The sequence below is a fragment of the Astyanax mexicanus genome, chromosome 21 (assembly GCF_023375975.1).
Source record: "Astyanax mexicanus isolate ESR-SI-001 chromosome 21, AstMex3_surface, whole genome shotgun sequence".
NCBI classification, from domain to species: Eukaryota; Metazoa; Chordata; class Actinopteri; order Characiformes; family Acestrorhamphidae; genus Astyanax; species Astyanax mexicanus.
The window spans coordinates 26,956,421-26,981,234 of NC_064428.1; the positions used below are offsets into that span (position 1 = coordinate 26,956,421).

Below are 24,814 nucleotides of genomic sequence, written 5' to 3' on the forward strand. Positions count from 1 at the left end.
TTAGTCCTCTCCATCTCTGAACTCCAGTCTGATGAGTTTGAGTGAGATCTGATAATGGGATCCAGATGAATGCGGTTATTCCAATTCTTTAGTTTTGTGAGAAACTCCTCGATGTCAAGTGTGTACTGGTAATATGTAACATCCACATTCAGCGCAGGAGGCCAAACACACCTCTTCTTGCAAGATTAACTGTAAAAACATCCAGCACTGTTAACTTAATAAAAAGAACACACATACACACACACATTGGTTGGAAGATTTTTTTTTATTTATTTGTTTTAAGTTTTTAAACGTTTTTTTCTTTTTCTCAAAAAAATCCTGAGGTATTCACAATATAATGGCATTTATTTCATTTGAAATATTGAGGAAACTGAAAGAGACTAAAAGGGGTAGAAATTAAATAATGGAAAGAAACACACAAGCTACAATAAAGCTGTTATGGTTGTGTCTTGCATAAAACAAGAGTTTGGGATTTTAGTTTTTTTTGTTCTTGAGTAATTTAAGATGGCAAAAAATAAATAAATAATCCAAGCTGTAAAGAAAAAAAAAAGCTTGGATGATGACACTTAAACTTTGCTTTATTTTCTTGTATTACTTCAAATGAAACTAATCCCAATAGACAGACAATTCTAGTGTTCAACTAGAAAAATGAAGCGCTCTGATTACAGTTGCTGTTGGCACGAAAGTGAAAGTCGCTCAGTGATATTTTACAGTATTGGGATTGGAGTCACAGAGGTGCCAACAACAGCAAACCAACAGCCTCCAAGCTAACCACTGACACCAATTTCTTTTTACAGGTAAATAGACAAAAATGATCATTGTACACATGAAAGCAGACTAGCCCATTTAAAACAGAGCTGCTTATTCCAATCCAGGCAATGCTGGGAAATCGGTGGCTTTAAACGGACTTGTTTTCATCACATCATACAAAAAAAAGTCCAGTGCAAGAGCAGCTATGAAGGATGACATTTGCACATAATAAAAGACACATTCTAACCATTTAGCTCTATACAGCATTATAACGGCTCAAGAAAGTGAAACCTAGCCAGCTACACACGGATGATAGGAGCTAAACCCGGGATGAAATAAATCATGGTCAACAGACTCTTTAAAAAAAATAAAGAACAAACATCAACGTTACAGGGTGAAATGAAAAGAAAAAGAGACACACCTTTGACAAGATGTTCCTGAAGAAAGACTTAAATCTTTACAAATCTATGCCCCTCCTCTCTCTCTTAACAATTTGGTGTGATATTAACCCTGAAGATAATAGTAATAATATAATAAAAGAGCAAAAAGATACATAAAGGACACGAAAACAAAAAAGTTGCAATGGACAAACTGAGGAGGGGGGGGGGGATAATTTGGTTTCCTAAACTTATAAAAGACGTTCATTTTTTTTTTTTTACTCCATCCGCACTTAAAACTGCTAGCATGACACGTTACCAACAAAAGACATGACAGATCTCGAACCTATACAAACAGCTTGAAATCAAGCAACAATAATAAAAGTAAAAATATAATATCGCCCCCCCCCCCAAAAAAAAAGAGATTAAAACAAGGTAAGGAGATGTAAAAAGGCAAAAGTGTGTCTTTTTCTCAAAACAAACATTTTTCAAAAAGAAAAAGGTACAGAATATATATATATCATAAATAAAGATAAAGTTTTAGGCCCTGCCCCTCGCCCTAGTTTCCCTCCCGACAACAAGTCTAAAATCAATGGCAGTTACATCCGAGATCATAACATGCAATTGATATACTTACAGCACTGGACAAACTAACCCCCCAGTATGAGCCCAGTATAACTCTGTTACCCACCCACTCACCCCATCCCACCCCAACCGTGCCCACCCAATACAATCCTTAAATATTTGCCAGCTCATTCAAACACAAAAAAACAAAACAGAAAAGAATAAAACACTTTTCTTTCTATCAAATTATGAATTTTCTTTCCACTAGCTGAAGGCAAAAGAAAATAATATATATATATATACACATTAAATTCATTCACTCGCTTTTCAGGAGAAAATAAACAGATAAAAAATGAAGGTGAGAAGTTTGATCTACAGACTGATCTTGTGTGGATCTATCTGTAGTTGCGCTGTATGATGATGTGTGGTATGTTATGTTTATATACAGGAGACTTTAGGGGTGGTAAAGCAAGCTGACTTAATTTGAGTGACTGACTGACTGCATAGTGAATATTTGGTTTAATTACAGATGGGCAAATTCAACAAAAATCAAAAACTTCCATCATACTGCAATAGAGGAGTACATGCCTGAGCACCAAAGAAAAAAAAACCCAAAGAATAAAAGAAAGTAAAGTAACACCACTGCCACAAACACACACATCCACACACCTATGTAGTTCCATACGTAAGATCTAATGCTCCGTCTATTGAAGCAGCAGCAGCAAACACCATCTTTACTAGGGATGTACAGAAATGTAAATTTTTGACCAAAACCCAAACCGAATAAATGCAACATTTTGCAGAATATCAAACTGTTTTTAGGGTAATTTTTGTCTTGCATACAAAAATTATTAACATTTATTTACTGAACAATTTAATATTTTTTTGTTCCAACTGTTTGCAATTTGATTGCGTCTTCCAAATAGTTTTTGTTCGTTATAAATTATTCAGTCTTTTCACTTTTGCTGAACAATGAAACAATGAATGTTTTTTTCCCATTGTTTTTTTGGTTTCAGTTCCAGAATTCTTTCAGTTGACGAATAATCAAGGTTGCCAAATATTCTGTGCATCCCTAGTATTTACTCTTGTGTGTACTTTATGTTCCATGTTTGAGGTCATGTACTGCTACTGGTGTTAAAAAAAGGTACATAAATAGTGTAAGGATAGAACCTTCTCTCTCTCTCTCAAACACACACGTTTTGAACTCTGACATCAACTTCTAAACTGAAGTAAAGCAAGTAAAGGAAATAGAATTAAATACAACTGAAAAATCATAAAATAAATACATACACAAAAAAAGTGTCTTTACAGTCAAAAACAAAGATCATTCCCACTCAATTTTACAAGCTGTGTGTGTGTGTCTTTGTGTACATGTATGTATGTATTAATGTTTGTGTGTGCTTCAGCACGACAAATGGTAAAATTTTTAAGAGACCCCTAGAAATAATAGCATTGAAAGCTTTGATTAATGTTCTCATTCATTTTGGTTTCAGAGGGCTTAGAAGGATCTGAAATCCCTACTTTTGTGTGTCTATATATTAATGTGTGTATATATGTGTGTGAGAGACAGCTTAGAAACAAGCATAGAAACTATAGTAAGCAGCCCCAACACCCCAAACCACCCCCACCCCTTCACCTCGCTAGCCGAAAATAGGCATCAACGTCTGTCAACATAAAAATGTTCAGCATGATCAGCCTTCATCCACAGCAAGTGATGATTTAGTTTCATTATTATTGACACCTTTGGTGGGTAAATTCATGGTCATGGGTCTACAGACAGGAAGAGCAAGTGACTGACAGACAAACTGACACAGCTACAGATTCTGGGCAAGTGTGTAGATTTTACATCAGTTTATCATTTATGTAATAATATGTACCATCATATCACATGTCACATGGCTGGTGAGTTAGTCCCAAGGTTTATGGATTAACCCAGGTGCAATATTTAGTGCTTTTACTGCAAATATATCTGCAGTGTCCAAACAAAACCTTAATATATATATAAAAAAATAAGAGACCACTTAAAAAGGATGAGTTTCTTTAATTTTACCAAATTGAAAACCTCTAGAATATAATCCAGAGGAGAATGAATGATCACAACCATCAAACCAAACTGAACTGCTTGAATTTTTGTAGCAGGAGTGGCAATAAGCCCAAGGGGTTAAACACTAATAAGCTCTGAAATGTTTAGTAACAGCAGACATTTTTCCACAAAGCCTCGTCATTTCAGGGGCTCAAGTGAAACGGACAAATGAAGTTTACCATTAATAATATGTTTTAAAATAAAAAGTTTAATATGCAACTGAGAATCCTTTTGCAGGCAATGACTGGCTGAAGTCTGGAAGCCACTGACATCCCAAAACTCTGGGTTTCCTCCATTACGATGCTTTGTTAGGCCTTTGCTCCAGCTGTCTTCAGTTGTTGCTGGTTTGTGGGTTTTTCTGCCTTTAGTTTTGTCTTAAACGAGTGAAATGCTGCTCAATCAGGTTCAGATCTGGTGATTTTTTTTTTTTTTAATTCCTGGGTTGCTTTCGCAGTATGTTTTGAGTCAATGTCCATCTGCACTGTTAAGCCCTGAGCAACCAACCTTGCTGCATTTGGTTGAATCTAAGTAGAAAGTAAATCGCGGTACAAATTGATCCTAATTTCACCTGTCCAAAGAATGCTGTTTTAGAACCATTTTAGTAAAGTCTAATCTGTCTTCTCTATTAATGATTTAAACCCTGTGGTGAACCTTATGGGTTCACAGCAACAGCTTGCAAAATGGTAATGCCACACCTGGAATCAGCCCCAGACCTGCTCAACTGATGATGGGTTAATGAGTGAATAGCCCATGGAACCCATGAAATAGATTTTGGGATCATTTGTCCAATTACTTTTGAGCATCTAAAATGAGAAAGCTTTGCAGGAAGATGAAGGTTTGATCTTACTGTGACAATATAATTACAGATGGTACATTTTTCTACAATTTAGAAAATACAATGCCTCCTAACAAAGTACATTAATGATTGCTTATAATTCTGTAATAAAATAGAGAAAAAATCACAAAAACTATGTAAAATTACGTAATACAAAAATGTCAGGACAGAACCAGCTACAGCTATTAACCTACTGCTAGCAGTGAGTTGTAAAATATAGCTCATAATATATATATATATATATATGACCACTATGTGTCTATTCTGTGACTGTGACTTCTTCTGCCTGTTGCGTTTAGCTAGTTGTGAGATGTCATGAATGGGTTAGCGCTGTGATGACTGCTCTACCATAAACCTATGCATATGCCCATTAAATACATATATGTATATAAATAACACATACTCTCCTTTCCTGATCCTTTCATTGCTTACAGAACTTTGTGTTTGTCCTTAAATGTATTTGGTTAATGTAGAGACATTGCAGCTTTTCACGTTTTTTTGGTTTCTGGAAAAAAGTAAAATAACAAAAAAGACAAAAAAAAAAAAAAAACATTGTCCTTTGGGGAACAAAATAATTGACAGCAGCATCTAAAGCAAACGTAGCAGCAGTAATAATAAATAAATATAATAATTAATTAAAAAAAGATTTGATAATTATCAATATGAAAGTAAAAAATAAACGCAATCTAATTTGTCCCTAGCAATAAAAAAAGCACATTGGTATGATACCATTAAAAACCTTGCAATGCAATGCCCAGCTAGCTCGCCCTGCCACAGCGCAGTGCAGATCAATTCCCCTTGGTGAAAAAAGTCCTAACCTGCATAAAAACGCATTAAAACAATCCAAAAAGCCTCCACTAAAAACCTTACTCAGCCCTTCTAATCATACATTAATTTACCCTTTTGTGACTCATGTGACTTCATCTTTATCATTCCTTTTTCCCCCCACCCCAGATAGGGCTGTCATGATTACTCCATTACATTTGACAACACACAATTAATTACCTACTTATTTCTGAGTAAAGTTTTTTTTTTCTCAACAAGTATTTCCCTAAAAGGTCCTACATGAAATCTTACTGTTGAGTCTGTTTTTAGTCATTGTTACAAAAGTGATTACCTGATTAATCATCAAGATCATTTGTACTAATCAATAGTATAAAAAACTAAATAGCATTATTTAATAAAAAAAACCTGGTGAGCAATTTTAGTTCTGTAGTTTATCTGTATTAAATTATTAATAATTAAAATAATCAGTATAACATGACCTACCACCAAATATTCATTATTTATATGACTCAATTAGTCATTAATATAAGTGTAAAAATGTAGCCTAATTAATCATTAAAATGATCAGCATTACCCAACTAACAAAATTAACAGTGCCAAATTAATAATCACAATACACTGCCTGGCCAAAAACTAGTCACAAAAAGCACTGTAACCGAAGCTCACATACAGGTAACCTAGCAACCATGCAGCGCTTACAAGCCAAACAGTGCAGCTACAAACAGAGCAGCAACGGAACTATTTTAACTCGCTGAGATTTTATAACCAAACTGATCATATTTTCTTGTCCTTTTTAACTCTTTTTAAATAATGGACTCGAGGTTCGACCACCACAACCACAGCACAGCAGTGCAAATATTACACTTTATAGCACGAACCTTGAGGGTATTATTGCTCAAGTACTTAATTAATTCAGTATTACTCAACTAATCGGCTAATTGGCATTGTTCGACTAAGCATCTAAATAATTGCCAGAACTTGATTAATCGCGCCTAATCGGCAAAACAATATTTGTTTGCACTGCTCGATTACTGCTATATAGTGGACCATGACAGCCCTATTCCAATGTCAACACCATCTATCCATCCATCCATCCCATTTTTAAATTCCCTCTACCAACTTCCTTTGCATCCTTCATCGCTCACTCTCCCAGTGCTTTTCTACTATCCTGACCTTTCCCGTCAACGTACCATGTCCCGTTTTATTTTTCTACCTGAACCATTTCTCCTTTCTCTACATTCTTTTCCTCCTTCCTGTCTCCATTTTTACTATCACAGCATTTCTTCATTCAGCTTAGCAGTGATTTGGCTCTGAGGAGCAGTGAAGTCTCAAGGTCTACAACTTTGGTTCTGAAAAACAAACGTGTATATATCTGCGAAGAACAGCACGTGTGTGTGTGTGTTTGAAGTGAAGTGAAGTGCTGACAAAAGCCTGATGAGATAACTGCAGTCAGACCCGCTTGCTGTTGTGTCAAATAAAGCAGTGAAACTCAAAATTGCTTTGGTTTGCTGGAACACAAGAAGACTCTCGTAATGTGTGAAAACAAAATCAGGCAGAAGGAGAATGAAGTGAGAATGAACTAGAAAAGTCGAATGAATTAATAAAATATATGGCAAATTGGTTTTGTAGGTTCTGGAGTCGGGAAGTTTTAAAGCAACAACGTACCACATCAGTTTGTTCTCTTCCTCATTGTTATGCCTTCCTTTCTTTTCAGATTTTATTCTGCGTAAAGTGATAGAAATCCGCTTACTGTTACTTCCTCCAACCAAGAAGGTGGTCATTGTTAAATCTGATGTTTTTCTTTCCAATAAATAATATTGATTAATAATATCATGGACTCTCTTTATCAAGTCTATTCCCTCACTCACTTACCTATTGCTCTCCTGTGGTGTTTACAAAGAGTCATCTATACATCTATAAACACTGCCTACCCAAAACAATAACAGTGCCCCTTTATTCCTCCTACACTGTCTGTTCATTTTACCACGTTGTAGCACTTTGTAGTTCTATTCCAGAGTACAGAGTAGACCTGTATCAGTTTCTCTGAATACTTTATTATAATCCCATTTTTCACCCATTCTTCAAATGGTCAGGACCCCACAAGATAGACCACAACAGAGCAGGATTATTTGGGTGGTGAGTCAGGGGGTGTCTGTGAAAAATATTTCCCACTTCTACTCAAATGATAAAACTCCTGCATCCAGACTGCAATTGAAAAAACAGGAGAAACAGTGAGTTTTTTGGCTCTCTTAGTCACGACATCGCATTCAGTAGCTCCACCATTTCCACTCGGTGTTGTGTTTACCTAGATCTCAAAATATCTATTTTATTAAACGTGATGAAACTCTGCGAGGCTGGATGGGACTAAAATTACCGGACAACCATGGAGTTCATCGAAAAAACGTAGGTAATTTAGCCTGTAACTTTCTCAGAGGACATCTGAGAAAAACACATACATGGTCGTTCCGAACGGGAATAAAATCACAGACGACCCCCGCATAAAATAGAAAATTACCCCAGAACCCCCTGAGAAAAACTAATCCCGCCCGGATTGGGCTTTAGTGTGTGCTGTGCTGGTATAAGTAGATCAGACACAGTCCAGTAGCAGTGCTACTGGAGTTTTTAAACACCTCAGTGTCCCTGCTGGAGAATTGGAACACACACTTACTAACTAACACACAACCACCACCATGTATGCCCGTGTTATTCACTGCGTTGCAATAAATGACCCACCACCCAAATACTACTGAATATTAAATAGCATGATTATAGGAGGATAAAATAATAAAGTATGCAGAGAAACAGATACAAACAGGATATCAGTCTGTACTTATAGTTTAAAGTGTATAATTAGTTAGAAAGTGTAGGAAAATGCGGTGGTGTTAATGTTAAAGGTGATAAAGTCTACAAGCTATGCTAATTTTTTTGTATTTTATCTTATCAACAGCCAACATCACTCAATGTTTGGCAATGCTGCATCTAAAATAATGGGTTGAAAGTATATATATAAAAAAAATCACATGAAATCTTTCAACCAATTCAAATTCTAAAAAAGAGAGTAAGCACTATAAAAAAAAAGTGTGTTAGCATGAAGAAAAAACATAAAAAAAATAATAAATAACAAAATCCTTTTCTGATGTCTATTCTTTGTACTGTTGTTGGACTTGACAAATACTAAAATGTAGGTCTAAGAAGACCTGTACTACACATACACACATGCACACACACTTGGCTCAGTGTTGTTCGACTACTCTGTTCAGTCCCTGAGTAAGGGGCTATGGAGGATCTGATGCGAAGGACAAATAGTGCTAATTGACATGCTATCGATATGAACACACACTACTCTACTGTGCAACTATCTGTATACCGATATATACAGACGGCTACACACTGCAACACACTAACTCTCACATACACTCTCTCTCTCACACACACACACACATCCCCACACACAACTTATGGCTTACACTGTTTGAACGTGATGTATGACTGCCTGAAGTATGTGAACGCTCATAGCTGTGGCTTTACATTACAATTATACAGTGGACTAGAGATTATGTAGCTTATATTGGTAGTACACCATTGTCGCTGTGGCTTCAAAAAATGAATGTGCACAAACTAGCGACCGCTAACACTAACTAACGTCCTGATAAGACCAGTGGATGATAAAGAAAAAGAATATATGTATATATGCATATGCATGTTGTAAATATACCCATTATCACACTTGCCCATTTATGTCTGTCTGTCTGTCAGTCAGTCAGTCAGTCAGTCAGTCAGTCAGGCTCTCAACTTTACCTCTCTCTTACACCATACGTTTAACTCATTCATCACCATTAGTCCATAAATCACTTGCTTCAACCCTTCCTTTCAGTCTTTTTCTCTTTAAACTTTCAACTAGCACCTTTATCTCTCCCCACCTGCTCCCTCACACACACACAGATCTCCCTCTCCATCCATCGCTCCATGTTTCCATCTCCCTTTCTCTGTCTCTCTCTCTCTCTCTCTCTCTCTCTTTCTCTCTCTCTGTCTGGCTACCTGCTGAACAGTGAGTGGAGCTGGTGTTGGCTATAGCACTGGCTGCTGCGTGGAGACTCTGTGCGCTCCATCACGGTCTGGAACCAGCCCGCCACGTCCACCTCCAGCACCTCGTAACGCCGGATGAAACTGTGTTCCTGTGAAACAGACACAAGTTCAGAGGGGGTCTGGGGACAAGAGGTTTGTCCAGCCAGGACATACAAGACTGAAAAAGACACTTACAAGCAGCTTGTGGTATTTTGGCCTTTTTCTGTGATCCTTTGTGAGACTGCAAAGAAAAAGAAACAATATAAGTCACCTTATATTCTCTTATCTGTTTTTTTATTGTTTTTTGCAAACAATAAAAAAACAGCTTTTAAAGACTGTTACAATCTGCTACCTTGATTGTAAAAAGTTGCCAACACCTTAATTTGTATTTGGAATTCAATGCTAAAATTTATACTAATTTTGATAGTATTTTACTTATCTGAGACATATCTGAGTAGTCTAGGATTTCCTAAAAAAAACACCATCTAAAGTGTGACAGATTAGTCCACTACTAAAATAATTATCAGTTGCAGCCCTAAAGTGTACATACATTTGATAACCAGTCTGATAAACGTTACAATTTTCTAGGCATGCAAATGTAGTTTGAGAAGGAATGTAAAAAAAACAAAATAATAATAATGATGAATAATAATAAAAAAGAAGCTTATGTATTCAATGAGTGTGTGAGTGTATGTGTATGTATATATACCAGTCTTTAACGAAAGACTGAAAGTCCAAAGAGAAACCCATGCTGAGAGGCAGAAGAGGAGGGTCTTCCTGCAGCACTTTGGTCAAAACCTCAAAGTCTGTCTTACAGTTCTTATAAGGAAACTGTCCCGTGGCCAGCTCCACCTACAAGAAACACAGAAATAAATGCATTAATAATATAAAACCCATAATACCTATAAAAAAACAAAAATAAAAAAAAAAAGCACAAAAATGATTGAAAAATATATGAACTTATACTGAAAGCTCTAGATTCATAAAGCAGAGTTGGACTTAGCTTTTTATTGAAAGGGGGGAATTGAAGACAATCCCCACACTAACACTAATGTGAAAAAGTTGTAAGGAGTGTAAATTGATCATGAAATACTATTACTGTTTTTTTGCACTATAAGACGCACTTAAAATCCTTTTTTTCCCTCAAAAATCGCCAGGACTTGGGTCTTAATGTCTCCTTTGAGAAAAACATAGCCCTGAGTGTGGCACTGAAGCTGTCTGCTTCCTTTTCTTTTGAACATAGTGTAAAGTCTCAAAAATGCTGGACCATTTCCCCAAATATAAATCTCTTCATTTTAACTAATTTCTCACCTTCTCAGAGGCTTTAAGACACCTAAAAAATAATTTAGCGTATGAAGATATTTCTGATAATTCCTGGAGAGGAACAAGGTGACCTGAGATAAGAACTTGTTGTGCTCATCTTTAATCTGTTGGAGCTGCCAGAGAGGAGCCTTTCACGGTCATCTGAACTGAACAACAAGGTGGTTTCTTAGACACTGCTGACATAGCTATACTGATAAGATGCCATCCAGTGGGGTTTTTTTTTCTCATGAGTATTTAGCTCTAATATACTTTTAACACACAAAAAAATCAATTATTTTATTATGATTACTCAGATTTACAAATAATATGCATAAATTTATAACAGCCTCAACTATATCTGTGTTAGATAAGGGGACAACCAAGGGTGCACTAAACCTCTCTTTTTTAACTTTAAGATAATATTTTACACTCTTTTACTACTATATGTTTACACTGATAATTCAAATATATACACATATCATATTATATATTTATATATAAATAAAAATATACACACACACACACATATAGGAATAAATGTTTCACATTGTGGTAAAATGCCAAACATTACAAGGCAAGCGGAAGACCCACCAGAGAAATGCCGAGACTCCAGACGTCGGCCCTGATGTCATAGTCTGGCTTACTGGGGTCTGGAGGGTCTATTCTCTCAGGCTGAAAACAGAAACACAGCAGAATAAAGATTATGCATTTAAGTAAATTACAGAATGTCTTACTGTACCATGTGTGTGATAAACACATGCCCACATAACAGCATCTGTCAAGTCCAAACTTCCCTAAAGGGGTGTGTGTGTGCATATGAGTAAGTGTTAGTGTGAGTGAGAGTGAGATGGGTGTGTTAACTCTCACCGCCATGTAAGCAGCACAGCCAGCACTGCGAGTCTTGGCCTTGGAGTCGACTAGGCGGCCGCTGATGCCGAAATCACAGAGCTTAATCTGGCCTTTAGCGTCCAGCAAAATGTTGGAGGGCTTCACATCTCGGTGGATCACTCCATGCTTCTCTTTCAGATACAGCAGAGCTTTCACGATCTGTAAGCATGAGGATTATTAATATTATAATCATTCTTCGACTTTCATTTGAACCTATTGGTAAATGCACACACGAGATGCCATGCTATAGAATAACTGGACAGGAGAATACCCACTTAAAGTTAACACTAAACGTATGGAACATATGAAACAATTTATAAAATTTATAATTTTTACTAATGTCTCAACACAGAAAAACATCAAATGTTTCAAAATATATGACATATAAAGTTTTAAACTTTAGTTATACACCTTCTAAACATGCTCTAGCTTTAACCCCAGCATCAGATTACCAAACAATCAGCTCACAGTAGGAGGAATGCAAGCACATTGAAAAACTGAAATATACAGGCACACTTTTTTGCTTTTTTAGAAAAATACATTACTCTACATTCTAAAATTAAAGGAATACTCACAACAAATAGTTAATTACTTTTAATTAATTACTTTTTTTTTTTTTTAGCTCCATTCACCCTAATTAACAGAGGACTCTTAACAGTAATTCCCCAATATAACAGAGGGAAACAAAGGGGGAAACAGGGGGTCACACAGAAAATGCGTTTTGCACCCAAGGTTCTTTCTTTCTCTCGGATCCCACTGACTGTAGGTAGTTACTGCTCTTGACTCACATTCGCTGACTGAATCAGATATTTAGCATGCCAAAATTTTTCAGGGCATCTGCCACCCCAATTTTCCTTGGCGATCACCAAAAAAACTGGGCTAAAAGCGTGTAGTGTGAATCTGTCATTAGTTTTGATTGAAGCACATACAGTAAAGTACAACACTATATTTAATGTGCAAATTCATCAACGCACAAGCTCCGTATTTCAATGTAGTAGCTAAAAAATACAGACCAGGTTCAGCTTATTAGAGAATTCTTATAGCAAATTCTATCTTTAATAAAAATCACAAAAGTATAAAGCATAAAAAGTATGCAACAGCTGAATTTCCATAAGAAAAAAGTGAAGGCATACCGCCACAGTCATTTTCCCCAGGATGCACTCTGGTATGGGCCCCTGGATCCGCTTCTTCAGCTTCTCTGCACATGTTCCCATCAGCTCCATGGCGATGAACACATCCGTCTGTAAAGCAAAACACAACAAGATTTGTAGCACAAAAAATTTATTTTTAAAATGATCAGTAAGAAGGTGGTGTTTCACAAAAATCTTCAAAGTGAATGTAAAAAGATTTAATTGTTAGTAATTTCAGAGGACTTTTATAGGTCATCATGAAATGTGGACACAATGTAAAGCACTCTCAAATTCAAATCATGTGAAAAAAGAGATAATAGATTAAACAGAAAATAAAGTTGTTTTTTTTTTACTTTTTTGTGGCATGACGGCAATAATATACAAAAAGAAACAAGTAGAATAGAATAAAGTAAGTGGGACTAACATTGGTGACTATAGCTCCGTAGCACTGGATGATGTATGGGCAGTCGTGGCTTTTCAACACCACATCCAGATCCATCAGGATCCTCTTATTCTCGTCCTTATTACCCGTCCTCCGCATTTGCTGTACACACACACACACACACACACACACACACACACACACACACACACAAACACACACACAAAAACACACACACAAAAACACACACACACACAAACAAACACACACACAAACAAACACACACACACACAAACACACACACACAAACACACACACACAAACACACACACACAAACACACACACACACACAAACACACACACACAAACACACACACACAAACACACACACACACACACACACACACACACACAAACAAACAAACACACAAACAAACACAAACACACAGTACAATTAAAAACATTCAGTAAAAAAACACTACTTTGTTGTTTACAAGCACACTCTTTGCTAGCAGGGTGTAGTGGTGTAATTAGAAGACAGTAATTATGTGCTGGCGTTTATTAGAAGGCACATTGAATTAGTAATTAAGAAATTCAATCAGAAACACACACACAAACACAAACACACAAACGTCTTTTTCACTGCTCTAAAGATCTGATCAAATTCCCTATTTCAATCTTCCCATATGTACAGGATGGACACAGATTAATCCCCGCAATAACAAATAGATAAACAAATATATAATCTGAATACTGATCTGATCCAGATTCACAGTGTGTACTCTCACCTTGACAGCGATGACATGACCAGTCTTCTTAAAGCGCACTTTAAACACCTGCCCACAGGTGCCACTGCCAATCTCCCCTTCACTGATTAAGTCTGTCACCTCCGCAGGGTAACGCTACAACACACACACACGCACATCATCATTCAGTGGTTCATTTAGTATTTGAATTATGACAACTAGATAGCAGAGCCATACTCTGTTGATAAGATCCCTCTGTAATAATTGCATAAAAAATAATTTTCTTTTATTCAGTTTTTAGAATTACAGCAGTAATAGTCTTGACTTATTTTGTTCTAAAATTTAATTTAACCCCTTAATATGCTTTGACCCATGTACACCTACAGGTGTAGGTGATACAAAACCCTTTTGTCTGCAGAAAAATAACTTATTCACATTCTGAACATTTGAGAGCTTCAAAATTAGAGAAGCTGCCTGTTTAGTCTTTACTCCACTTAATAAAAATTGACGTTAAAAACTAGACAAACATAATAAAAGTAAAGGTTTGGAGGACATGTACTGTTTGATTTGTATTCAGGAAAATATTGATTTTAAAATGAAGTTTAGGAAATAGCCAATTTTATGATTTTATTCATCATATTTTGACATTAGCAGACTTACTAAAATATATATTTTTTATTTTCTATTACAATTACAGTTATGCTTTTCAGTAATGTTCCTTATCAAACATGAAAGCTTTGTATGTAAATGCTTGAATAGAAATCCTCAAGATTTAGTGGTGTAATGTCAGGCAAAATAATTGACAAAAATCCTGTTAAGGGGTTTAATAGTCTCAATATCACCTTACTTACAGAATCACAATATATCGCAATGTATTAAATCACATCCCTAGTATTGTAATATATATATTGTATAGCCAAGTTCTTGCCAATACACAGTCCTACTTGTTCACTTTACTTATTCCTTCACTTATTCCACAGAAAGACAAAACGTTATAATCATTTTCCTCAAACAGAATTCAAAGAATGATTTTTATTCTTTTTTTTTTTTTTTGACTGGTGGATCTCACCTGTCCGTCAATCTTCAGGTAACCTGTCTGTTTCATGATTTCCTGTAGCTTCTGGTCTATTTCAGCACTGTGAAAATGAAAAGAATACAAATACAAATCAGCGCATGCAAACACATGGGGGGGCTACCTGTACAGATGTTTGATTTATCCAGATGTTAGAGTTGTCCCTGGTCTATTACACCTTCTACTATCCATTACATTAATCAATAATATTACTTTGCTCAATTAATATTTAATTAATCATTAGTGTGTGAAAAAAATAAAAATTAAAAAGCTTTGAGTCTATATGTACGAGTGTGCAACATACTTTTCCAAGCTTTTCGGCAGGCCATATGGTGGTGTGGGCAACGTGAGCATATGTCGGGGTCTGCTGGGATATGAGTGATGCTGGGGTGAGCTCTCTGAGGAAGAGGAACGGCTCCCGCCATCGTTGGCCAGCGGTAACTGTAAAGCTGAGAGGGAGGAGGGGGGGGGGGGGGGGGGGGGGGGTGGACACAGAAACAGACAGACAATCAAACACAAAATCAACAGCACCTTTTTCTCTGAAACACCACTAGGAGAATGGTCAGTTGTGGAGCTTCCACATTCGGAGCAAATAAAATAAAATTTTCTAACTTTCTAATCTAATTTTCTTCTTTGTCCCAAACCTAAACTGACTGACAGACATTTGTGCGTCTGAAGATCTGAGCTTCTGTTTTGGGATAACTGTAAAACTATGGAACTGCTCCTTTAACTAAGTTATAGGCCTGTTACTATTATAAAATTCTTGTTCTTAGTGCATCTCAAAAAAATTTAATATTATTGAAAACTTATTTTAGTAATTCAGTTTAAAATGTGAAACTCATATATTTTAAGTGTTTATTATGATGATTATGGCTTAAAGCTAATAAAAACCTAAAAATCAGTCTCTCAGAAAATTTGAATATTATATAAGACCAAATGAGACTTTTGGCAGTGTGGGCAGAGTGCTGCTGGAAAATGAAATCTGCATCTCCATAACAGTTGTCAGCAGAGTGAAGCATGAAGTGCTGTAAGATTTTATAGGAAAACACAGCACTGACTTTAGACTTGATATAGAACACAGTGGATCAACAGCAGCAGATGACATGTCTCTCCAAACCATCACTGATTGTAGAAACTTCACACTAGACCTCAAGCAGTTTGGACTGTGTGTCTCTCCACTCTTCCTCCAGACTCTGATCCCTTAATTTCCAAATGAAATGCAAAATTTACTGATGATCAGTGATAGTTTGGAGTCATGTCATCTCGCAATGTCTGAAACAGGTCTATTAACTGATATAACTTTTTGTAACTATAGGACTAACTATGGACAGGGTAGTTGCAGCTTGTATTTTTCAAAATCAACACCTTAAAATTGACGTATTTCATATTCTGTTATATGTATGTATGTATGCATGTATTATGTATTAGACCCATCAACACTAGATCTGTACTGTATTTTGTTCATGCAAAGGTGCAAAAGCACACAAGGAACACAAAGAAGAGGTGCAACACCAGCCACTGGAGTTAGGGTTAGCCATTTCCCACCATGCATTTGAACACAGGAAACTCACATAGTAGTGGAGGGCTTCTATTGAGACTTGCAAACAATTTTCCAAAAAAAAAAAAAAAAAGAAAGTTCTGTGTATTTATTTTACATTTTCATTTTTTACCCACAAAAGAGTAACCAGTGTTTATTTGTAGCTACTGCTGGCAGTCAGAACAGGCTTTACAGAACGTTGATAAAAATCCTATTTAGCCTTTAACAAGACATTGTAGGGGTTATGGGGCAACAGCTGGAATTCATGCATTTCCAAAGAATTCATTTTGCAATCTCTTCCTCTATCCTCCCTATTCGTTTGTGTTCGCCAATTAACTTACTGTGATTCTGCACAAAGAAAACGATTTCAAGATATTGTGTGTATGAAATGTGCTTTTTCAATAAATTACCTGAGCACTTTTAAAAGAAAGAAGTGGGGATCTACTTTAAGCTTGCTAATGGAGTAATAATAGCAATTTCTATTCACTAGCATTGTAAGCCTGTTGGGAGAATTGGCTAAAAGTGGGCTATTTGATAATTTATATTTATTATCATGTTTTACTATACCTCAATTTCATTTCACACTGGATTTCTCCTTTAAATAATAGCTAGCAGGCGAATATGTGCTAAGTGATGAAAGAACACTTAAAAAATTGAGGTAAATTATGCTCATTTGAACTCTTGGACACAAAGAAGGAAAGGCACCTAGTGATATCCCTCTGATAGTCTCTTAGGCTGAATAGGATTTTTGTACATTTTCTGTAAGGCATACTCAAACTGGCAACTAAGCCTGCACACTTCTTCTTGCAATTTTATGGCACTTATTTCTAGTATTTCAAGTGTACTTTTGGTAATTTCTGCTAGATTTAAGCCAAAAGGAGGCCTTGCATTGCACAGCCAACCTCACAAATGTGTGCAAGAGAAAATAAGAAAATAAGAAATTGCTGTGTTTGGAGTTCCTCGACTGAAAAACCTGTGTGTGGAAGAAAATCAGTTAGTGTGGGTTAGTCAGTGCAGTCAGGCAACTGAGCCACATACACACACACAACGCGGAGACACCTGCTGGACGTGCACACACACACTTTCTCTCTCTCTCTCTTTCTCATTCACTTTACATTGAACACTGAAAACTGCCAGCCATTCCAAAAGTCAGAAAACGAACAGACAGAACAATCCAGAGAAGAAAAAATATAGGCTAGACTATATCAAACCCAGCAAAAACCGACCGCTTCAAATGCCCTGTCAAATGCTTGTGTGTGTGTGTTTGTTAGCTTGTGTAAGTGTACTACATATGTATTTTAGTTTTTAGAAGATAAATAAATCATAACACCAAAAGGGGCTTCTTAGAGGGCCCCCAAGTGGCACAGCCATTTTATCATTGGCTTCACTGGAATCATTGGTGGAGGAGAACATGATGCCATAATGCAGGAAAACTGTGATTAAAATCCAGGGTTATTCCACCAAATATTGATTTCTGAACTCTTAAAACTTTATAAATATGAACTTGTTTTCTTTGCATTATTTGAGGCCTGGAAGCACTGTATATTTTTTGTTATTTCAGTCATTTCTTATGTTTTGCAAATAAATGCAGTAAATGACTATTTTTTATTTTGAATTTGGGAGAAATGTCTGTAGTTTATAGAATAAAACTACAAAGTTCATTTTACTCAAACATATACCTATAAATAGCAAAATCAGAGAAACTGATTCAGTCTCTTAATTTTTTCTAGAGCTTTATGTAGTGATATATTGTGAGAATGTAAGCAACAAAAAATTAGCATTTTGATACAATGTAGAAATATATTAGTCTGTATAAGTCTGAGAAAATATACGTCTGAGAAAAAAAAAAGTTATCATCCAATCAGGACTGTGGGATCTAAAAAATGAGCACAACATTGGTTGATCGTGTGTTGTCTTTAAACCCTGACCACTACTGAGCAATGTCTGCCACCAATTATTGCATCTAAACTAATCTAATAATTTTCATGTTTTTTGAGAAGCAATACAGAATTGACAGATTTATTTGTTTTATCATGCATCATCTCTAAAGAATAATATAGTATCATAACACCCCAAATGTACATGTCTGTGAATGTATGCATTTACAACTGAGCCGTGCAGTTACAGCTGTGTCATGCAGAAGTCACCCACGCATCAGAATGGGTTAATAAATACATTCTCCAACCTGCACACACACACACACACACAGAGTCATACTCGTACACACACACACAGCACTGCCACTGAAAATTTTTGGCTATTGCCAAAGAAGAGATGGTTTTGGGGAGAAGAATGGAGTAAAGGAAAGAAGTTGCAAAAGAGAGAGATGAGTAGAAAAAATATGAAATATATATATATATATATATATATATATATATATATATATATATATATGTAAAAAAAATAAAGATGATGCTGGAGGACAGCAATGTCTTTACTACCAGTGAGGTGAACGTGAGGTATGAAAGAAGCCTGTAATTGGGAATGGGTGAGAATGAGGTATGAGGAGGTACTGTGGGAAAGGTAAGAAGTAATAGAATGAGGTTGAAAGTAAAAGATGAAGTCAAGGTGTGAGGTATGAGGAGAAGAGGACTATGATTGGAACTGTGTGAGAATGAGGTATGAGGCTTGGGATATGAAAGAAAAACAATGTAGGAATGTGTAAAATGAGAGAAATGAGAGAAAGTGAGAGACAGAATTAGAAGGTGAAAGAAAGAGAGTGAGAAAGAGAGAGAGGAGAAGATGCAGTGGCAGTGGGTGATTTAGTGAATGGTACCTGCACGCTGGGAGGGGGCTGGAGCAGGACTGAGCTGGATCACGATGACTAGATACAGGAGAGAAAAACACACACGCTCATTACTGAAGGAACACACACATATTGTCTCACACACACGCACACACACACAAGGAGATGTCAACTCCCACACATACACACCTGCACCACATATATCCAGCAATGTTTCTTCTAGTGTTTTTGGGACAAACACAAAGACTGACCAGCTTTTTCTCTGCTCACAAAAAATATTGAGATAATCTTTCCAAAACTACCCTACAGTAACAGTTAAGGGCGACACACATCCACTTTATGATGCCTGAAACCGATGCCTACACTGAAAGCTTGAGTATCTGACAATACTGATATTAATCAGATTAATCATTTTCAGTTTTATATATACCAGCTCATCCGGTATACTCGAGGGGAAATTAAAACCGGTATGCATTTTTCACATACCGCCATACTGCTAGAGGTGCTGCAGAGCGCTGTGTAAAACAGCACCTCCAAAGAAGCAGATACAGCTCGCTAGCTAAAGCTAGCCAGTTAGCATAACAAAATAACACACTGAAGTGGCGGTAGCTTAGCTACGTGAAATCAAATGCTCCATTCTGCCTGGAGAAAAATGAGAACTGTGTTTTATATTATATGTAATCCTGACACTAGAGTAAGTCACAAAACTATATAAAAGACCAGTCATGCAAAAAAAATAAAAATAAAAAAAAGAAAATAATAAAAAATACTATGAACCGTCAGAATCTTAAAAATACTGTGATATACATTAATTGTCATATCACCTAGCAATAATCTAAATGCATTCTTAATGCTTTATATAACAAACTAAAGCAGGGTTTCTCAACCTGCTGGCCACAAAGTGACCTCTAGCTGCCCACTGGCCCATCTTCAGCGTGAGGCACTAGTCTGTAGTGGTAATAGCACTTTAAATTAAAAACTATAAGGTTAAAAAAAAATATTCAGATTCAGATCAGATCAGATTCAGATTCTAAACATTATATGACTAATAATTATTAGAAAGGTACAAAAATAAACCTTTTAAAGAAAGGATCCTTAAAGAAAATGAAATGTCAGCAGTCTAAGGCAACTGGCTCAAAAAGGTAGAGAACCTCTGATCTAAATAACATCATGCCCAAAATATTTTTCACAAATATTCTACCTATCTATAAAGTCTAGAATACTGGCACGTAGACTTAGAACACATGCTTAACACTTGGGTTCTATAGGCAAAACATTTACGTAATAAGGAGAACAGCCACTGTGCTGCTTCTAGCCAATCGGGGAAGAGCAGCCTGCACACAGAGCAGACAGTCACAAACTCAATACAACTTATATAAAAAAAATCAATAAAACAACTGCCTATTTCCAGACTGTTTAATTTTTTTTATTTTTTATACTTCACATGCAATTAAAAAAGCCTAAAAGAAATGCACCGTATTAGACTATATCAGATACTGAGTATCAGATCAATATACTCCTAGCAAAAACCCTTTTCAACTTAACTAAAACTGACTATGTATCACCTGTTTAAATTGGTAAAAAAAAGGGTGCTGGACTGGGTTTACCAGGTGCCATTTGTGCCCACAAATTGCCCAGCTTTAAGCTCCTACTAAGAAGTTCAAGTTATTTAGACAAATTTCCAAAACACATTCAAGCCAAGTTGGTACACACACAGTGAATTGCTTATTTGTTTCTGGCACATTTTTTAACTTAATTTGATTGGTCAGTGTTAACTATCTAAGAATTTAAGAACTGTGAAGCATAATATTGAAAATTTGTAAATTTACCATCTTTCAAAATTAACACTGGACAAACATAGAAAAACATCAGACTCAAATTCATTACTCTAGCCGCTGCATCTGAATATGTGCACTGTTACTCTCTAGTAAAATGTCTAATGGGAAGCAAAATATGGGGAAATCCACAAAGCTGTGGAAAGAACATGATCAACTGCTCCAGCTCTCTCCTCACCTAGCATGACCCTGAGCTTGTTCATACACGCAGTTCAGCATCTGAAAAGGTGTTTTTTAGGGCCTGAGTTTTAAAAGCCAAAAAGAATGCCAAGAAAAACACATCATCAACCAAATTCTAAATCACAGAAAACAGGCAAAACAGGATTAGCATGGCAAATATGAATGGATATATAGAATTAAAAAGGAAACAGACATTTTACCATAAACACCCAGCATCCCAATCAATCTCAGCTTATATACAGCATATTTAAAAAACTGACAAAAAGTCATCTCTTATTTCGCTCATTAATATGTCTATCAAACCAATCTGTAAATTTGTGATGAAGCTGACAGTTTATGCTCTAAAAGTACAAACCATAAGCAAATGAAAGTACAATCCAGTGTGGATTTTTTTTTTTTTTTTGCTTAGGAAAATATAGACCAAATTTTTTTTTTTTTATGAGAAGTTGCTATTTTCACTGTATTTATTTTTGAGTACCTGCATCTGTTTTTTTGTGATCTGTAGCTGTTTTGTTTACAGCAAAAATGTTATTGTTAAAAAATTTCTTTTAAATAATGCGCCTAGGGACCTAAATGTTCTGCACAGCTTTGTGCAAATGCCCATGTTCAGAAATATGTAAACAAATGCTGATATCAAACACACGGAAGGTTACACACCAGACTAAAGCGTTTAGAGAGAGAACAGATTACATTTAAGAAGACACATCAAATATTATCTATAATTACACAACCTACCCAAGACCAAGATAAACTTTATGCCCAAATGTATCACATTATTGAATTTAGCTACTGTCAAGGTTTGCAAATTGCTGACACAGGCACGTAACAGCTTGTAGATCCTCTATAATTCACCCAACACCTTTGAGATTTGTCAGAATAAATCAAATAATCCGCAACTGATCATATAACATCAGCACCTTACCTCACTATTGCTCTGATGGCTAAACATAATCAAATTCTCACATCAATGCTCCGGCAATTAGTGTGAAAGCCTTTTAGAAGACTACTTACTGCTGCAGTAACTGACCTGTCTCTACTGTTCATGGAAGAAAGTGTTCTTTCTAGATTTTGGAGGTGGAGGAGGAGATCTGCTGTAAGGTTTTGATAGCAATCAGTGACACAAGCATTAATGGGCTAATGGGTTGATCATGTTTGATGATTACCACTGTTCCTCATTCCCAACTCATGCTAAAAGTATTAGATAAAGAATTATTATTCCAGAGAACACAGTTCTTCCACTGCCACACAGTTTAATGCTGTGAGGCTTAACACCCCTCTTGTCAATGCCTGGTATTGGGCATGGTGCCAATAGGTTCATGTTTATCTGCTGCAGAGAATCTTATTCCATTGGCAATAGTTCTCCACACAAACTAAACACACTGTGGCGTGTGTGCATTTGCACATCTGTGTCAGCAATAGGTACAGCTACTTGCGGTAGCTAGCTAAATACATTCATCAGAAGTGGACTCCAACATTTAGCCAAATGTTTTTGCACCCCAACATTTAGACAATACCTTGTCGACACAGCAATACTAACTAAACATATCTACAGTTTACCATTTAGCCAATGCGTTTGGGCTTTAACATTCAACCAAAATATTGTGATCACATCTCTACCAGCCAAACATTTTTGTATTTCGTTATTTAGTCAAACGTTTCTGGACTCCAACATTTAACCAAATGTTTTTAAACTCCAACATTTAGCCAAAAGCTTCTGGACATAATTATATTAACAAAACATATTGGTTTCATTTAACCAAATGTTCTTTGACCCCAACATTTAGTTAAATGTTTTTGCACCCAAACATTTAGCCAATAACTTGTTGACACAGCTATACAAATCAAACATATCTGCATTTCACCATTTGCACAAACCATTTGGGCCGCAATAAATAGCTAAAAGCTTATGGATACATTTCTACTTACTGAACATTTAACCAAAAATTTGCCTCACAATTCTATCAAATAAACCCATGTATGTTTCACCATTTAACAAAATTCAGCTAAATGTTAATGATCTAAAACATTTAGTCAAAAGTATGTGTTTCACCATTTACCCAAATGATTTTAGACCCCAATATTTAGCCAGAAGCTGCTGGACACAATTCTATTAAACAAACATATGCGTTTCACCCTTCAACATTCAACCAAAATATTGTGAACACGGCTCTAATGTTACCAGTCAAACGTTTTGTTTTGTATTCCACTATTTAGTCATATGTTTTTGGACTCCAACATTTAACCAAATGTTTTTGTTATACAAAATTGAGCCAAAAGCTTCTAGACACAATTCTATATACCATATGCATATATGTTTCACCATTTAACCAGATGTTCTTGGGACTCCAACATTTAGCTAAATGTTTTTTGACCCCAACTAACTAATACCTTGTTCACACAGCTATACTAACTACACATATGTGCATTTTGTCACTTAGCCAATGCTTTTAGGCTCTAACATTCAACCAAAATATTGAGAACACAGCTCTATCATTTCATATCATCTATCACCTAAATTTCCTTTGGGATAAATAAAGTATGTATGTATGTATGTATCTATCTATCTATCTATCAGCCAAACGTTGTTTGTATTCGAATGTTTTTTGGACTCCAACATTAAACCAAATGTTTTTGACCCCAATATTTAGTCAGAAGCTTTTGGGCACTCTTATACTCTTCTATTTTTACAGTAACTGCACTCTCTCGCTAGTTAGTTACTAGGTTACGTTTTTAGCATTAGCATGGTAGCTAACGTTACCAGGTTTATGTCAGGCGTCTCGTTAGCTGGGGTTAGCTAGCTAGTGGCTATCTTGAGAAGGGTCAGAAAACTGAAGCGAAAAACGGATTCGCTGCCACACAGATGATTCAAAATGAATTTACAGAAAATTAATTTTCAGAGTTGATAATATTATACAGATATTACGTTATCCTAAAGTCCTCAGTTAGCCAGCTAACGCTAGCTAACCTAACGATACTAGCTGGAGTCATATTGTGAGGCTTGGGACGCGGGCCTGCTAATCAATTTAGCCAGTCAGTCAGTCAGTCAGTCAGTCACTTAGCTGGCTGGCTAACGGTTATTTAGCTAGTTAGCTCGGTTAGCTAGCGAAATGACCACGAATTAGACATTCTCCGCTATTATTCTTCACCTACAGGTTTATATATGTGTACCCAGTAGGCTCTACTCAGCGCCCGCGCTCTGCCAGGTCTTTAACCAGCTGTCAGTCTGATCAGAGCTCCGTGTTTGTTTATGTAGCCTGGTTAAGCTAACGCTGCTCCCCCCGATTCCGCCTCTCTCTCCACCACGGCGGCTCCGCAGTCTCCTCCGGACACTTACTCGGCCTGGGTCGGGAGCGCTGTGGGCTCATGTCGATGCTGAGGTCGATCCGCCTCCTCGCTTCTTTATTCTCCTGCTTCAGTTTCTCCTCGATTCGGGAGAGTCTCTGTTCCAGCGACGACATCTTGGAAAAATTCAGCAGCACCATCGAGCGGCCCCGGCTCTAAAACTCGCACACACACACATACACTCCCCCCTGGC

At 36.4% G+C, this 24,814-nt stretch overlaps 1 protein-coding gene across 2 annotated transcripts; it reads right to left on the reverse strand.

Annotated features, from left to right (window-relative positions):
• Positions 1–246: 246 nt before the first annotated feature.
• Positions 247–24,814, reverse strand: map2k7 (mitogen-activated protein kinase kinase 7). Of its 2 annotated transcripts, XM_022674693.2 has the most exons (12): positions 24,614–24,814; positions 19,295–19,342; positions 15,286–15,430; positions 14,979–15,045; positions 13,952–14,065; positions 13,205–13,324; positions 12,784–12,891; positions 11,630–11,809; positions 11,354–11,434; positions 10,170–10,312; positions 9,656–9,701; positions 247–9,570 (listed from the first exon to the last, which is right to left on the reverse strand). In XM_022674693.2, exons 1-12 carry the CDS (start codon positions 24,759–24,761, stop codon positions 9,430–9,432), a joined length of 1,341 nt encoding a protein of 446 aa, XP_022530414.1. In that variant the 5' UTR covers positions 24,762–24,814; the 3' UTR covers positions 247–9,429. The 2 variants fall into 2 exon arrangements, with proteins under 2 accessions (XP_022530414.1, XP_022530415.1); XM_022674694.2 differs by lacking the exon at positions 19,295–19,342 and having other exon boundaries at positions 24,614–24,813.

Bases quoted from the DNA above. Each gene is read 5' to 3' on its own strand.
- map2k7 (XM_022674693.2), bottom strand. From the start codon at position 24,761: ATGGTGCTGCTGAATTTTTCCAAGATGTCGTCGCTGGAACAGAGACTC. The intron at 15,046-15,285 runs GTATGTTGCACA...TCATTTTCACAG, and splicing joins CTGCCGAAAAGCTTGGAAAA to TGCTGAAATAGACCAGAAGC. The intron at 12,892-13,204 runs GTTAGTCCCACT...TTTGCTTTACAG, and splicing joins ACGGAGCTATAGTCACCAAT to ACGGATGTGTTCATCGCCAT.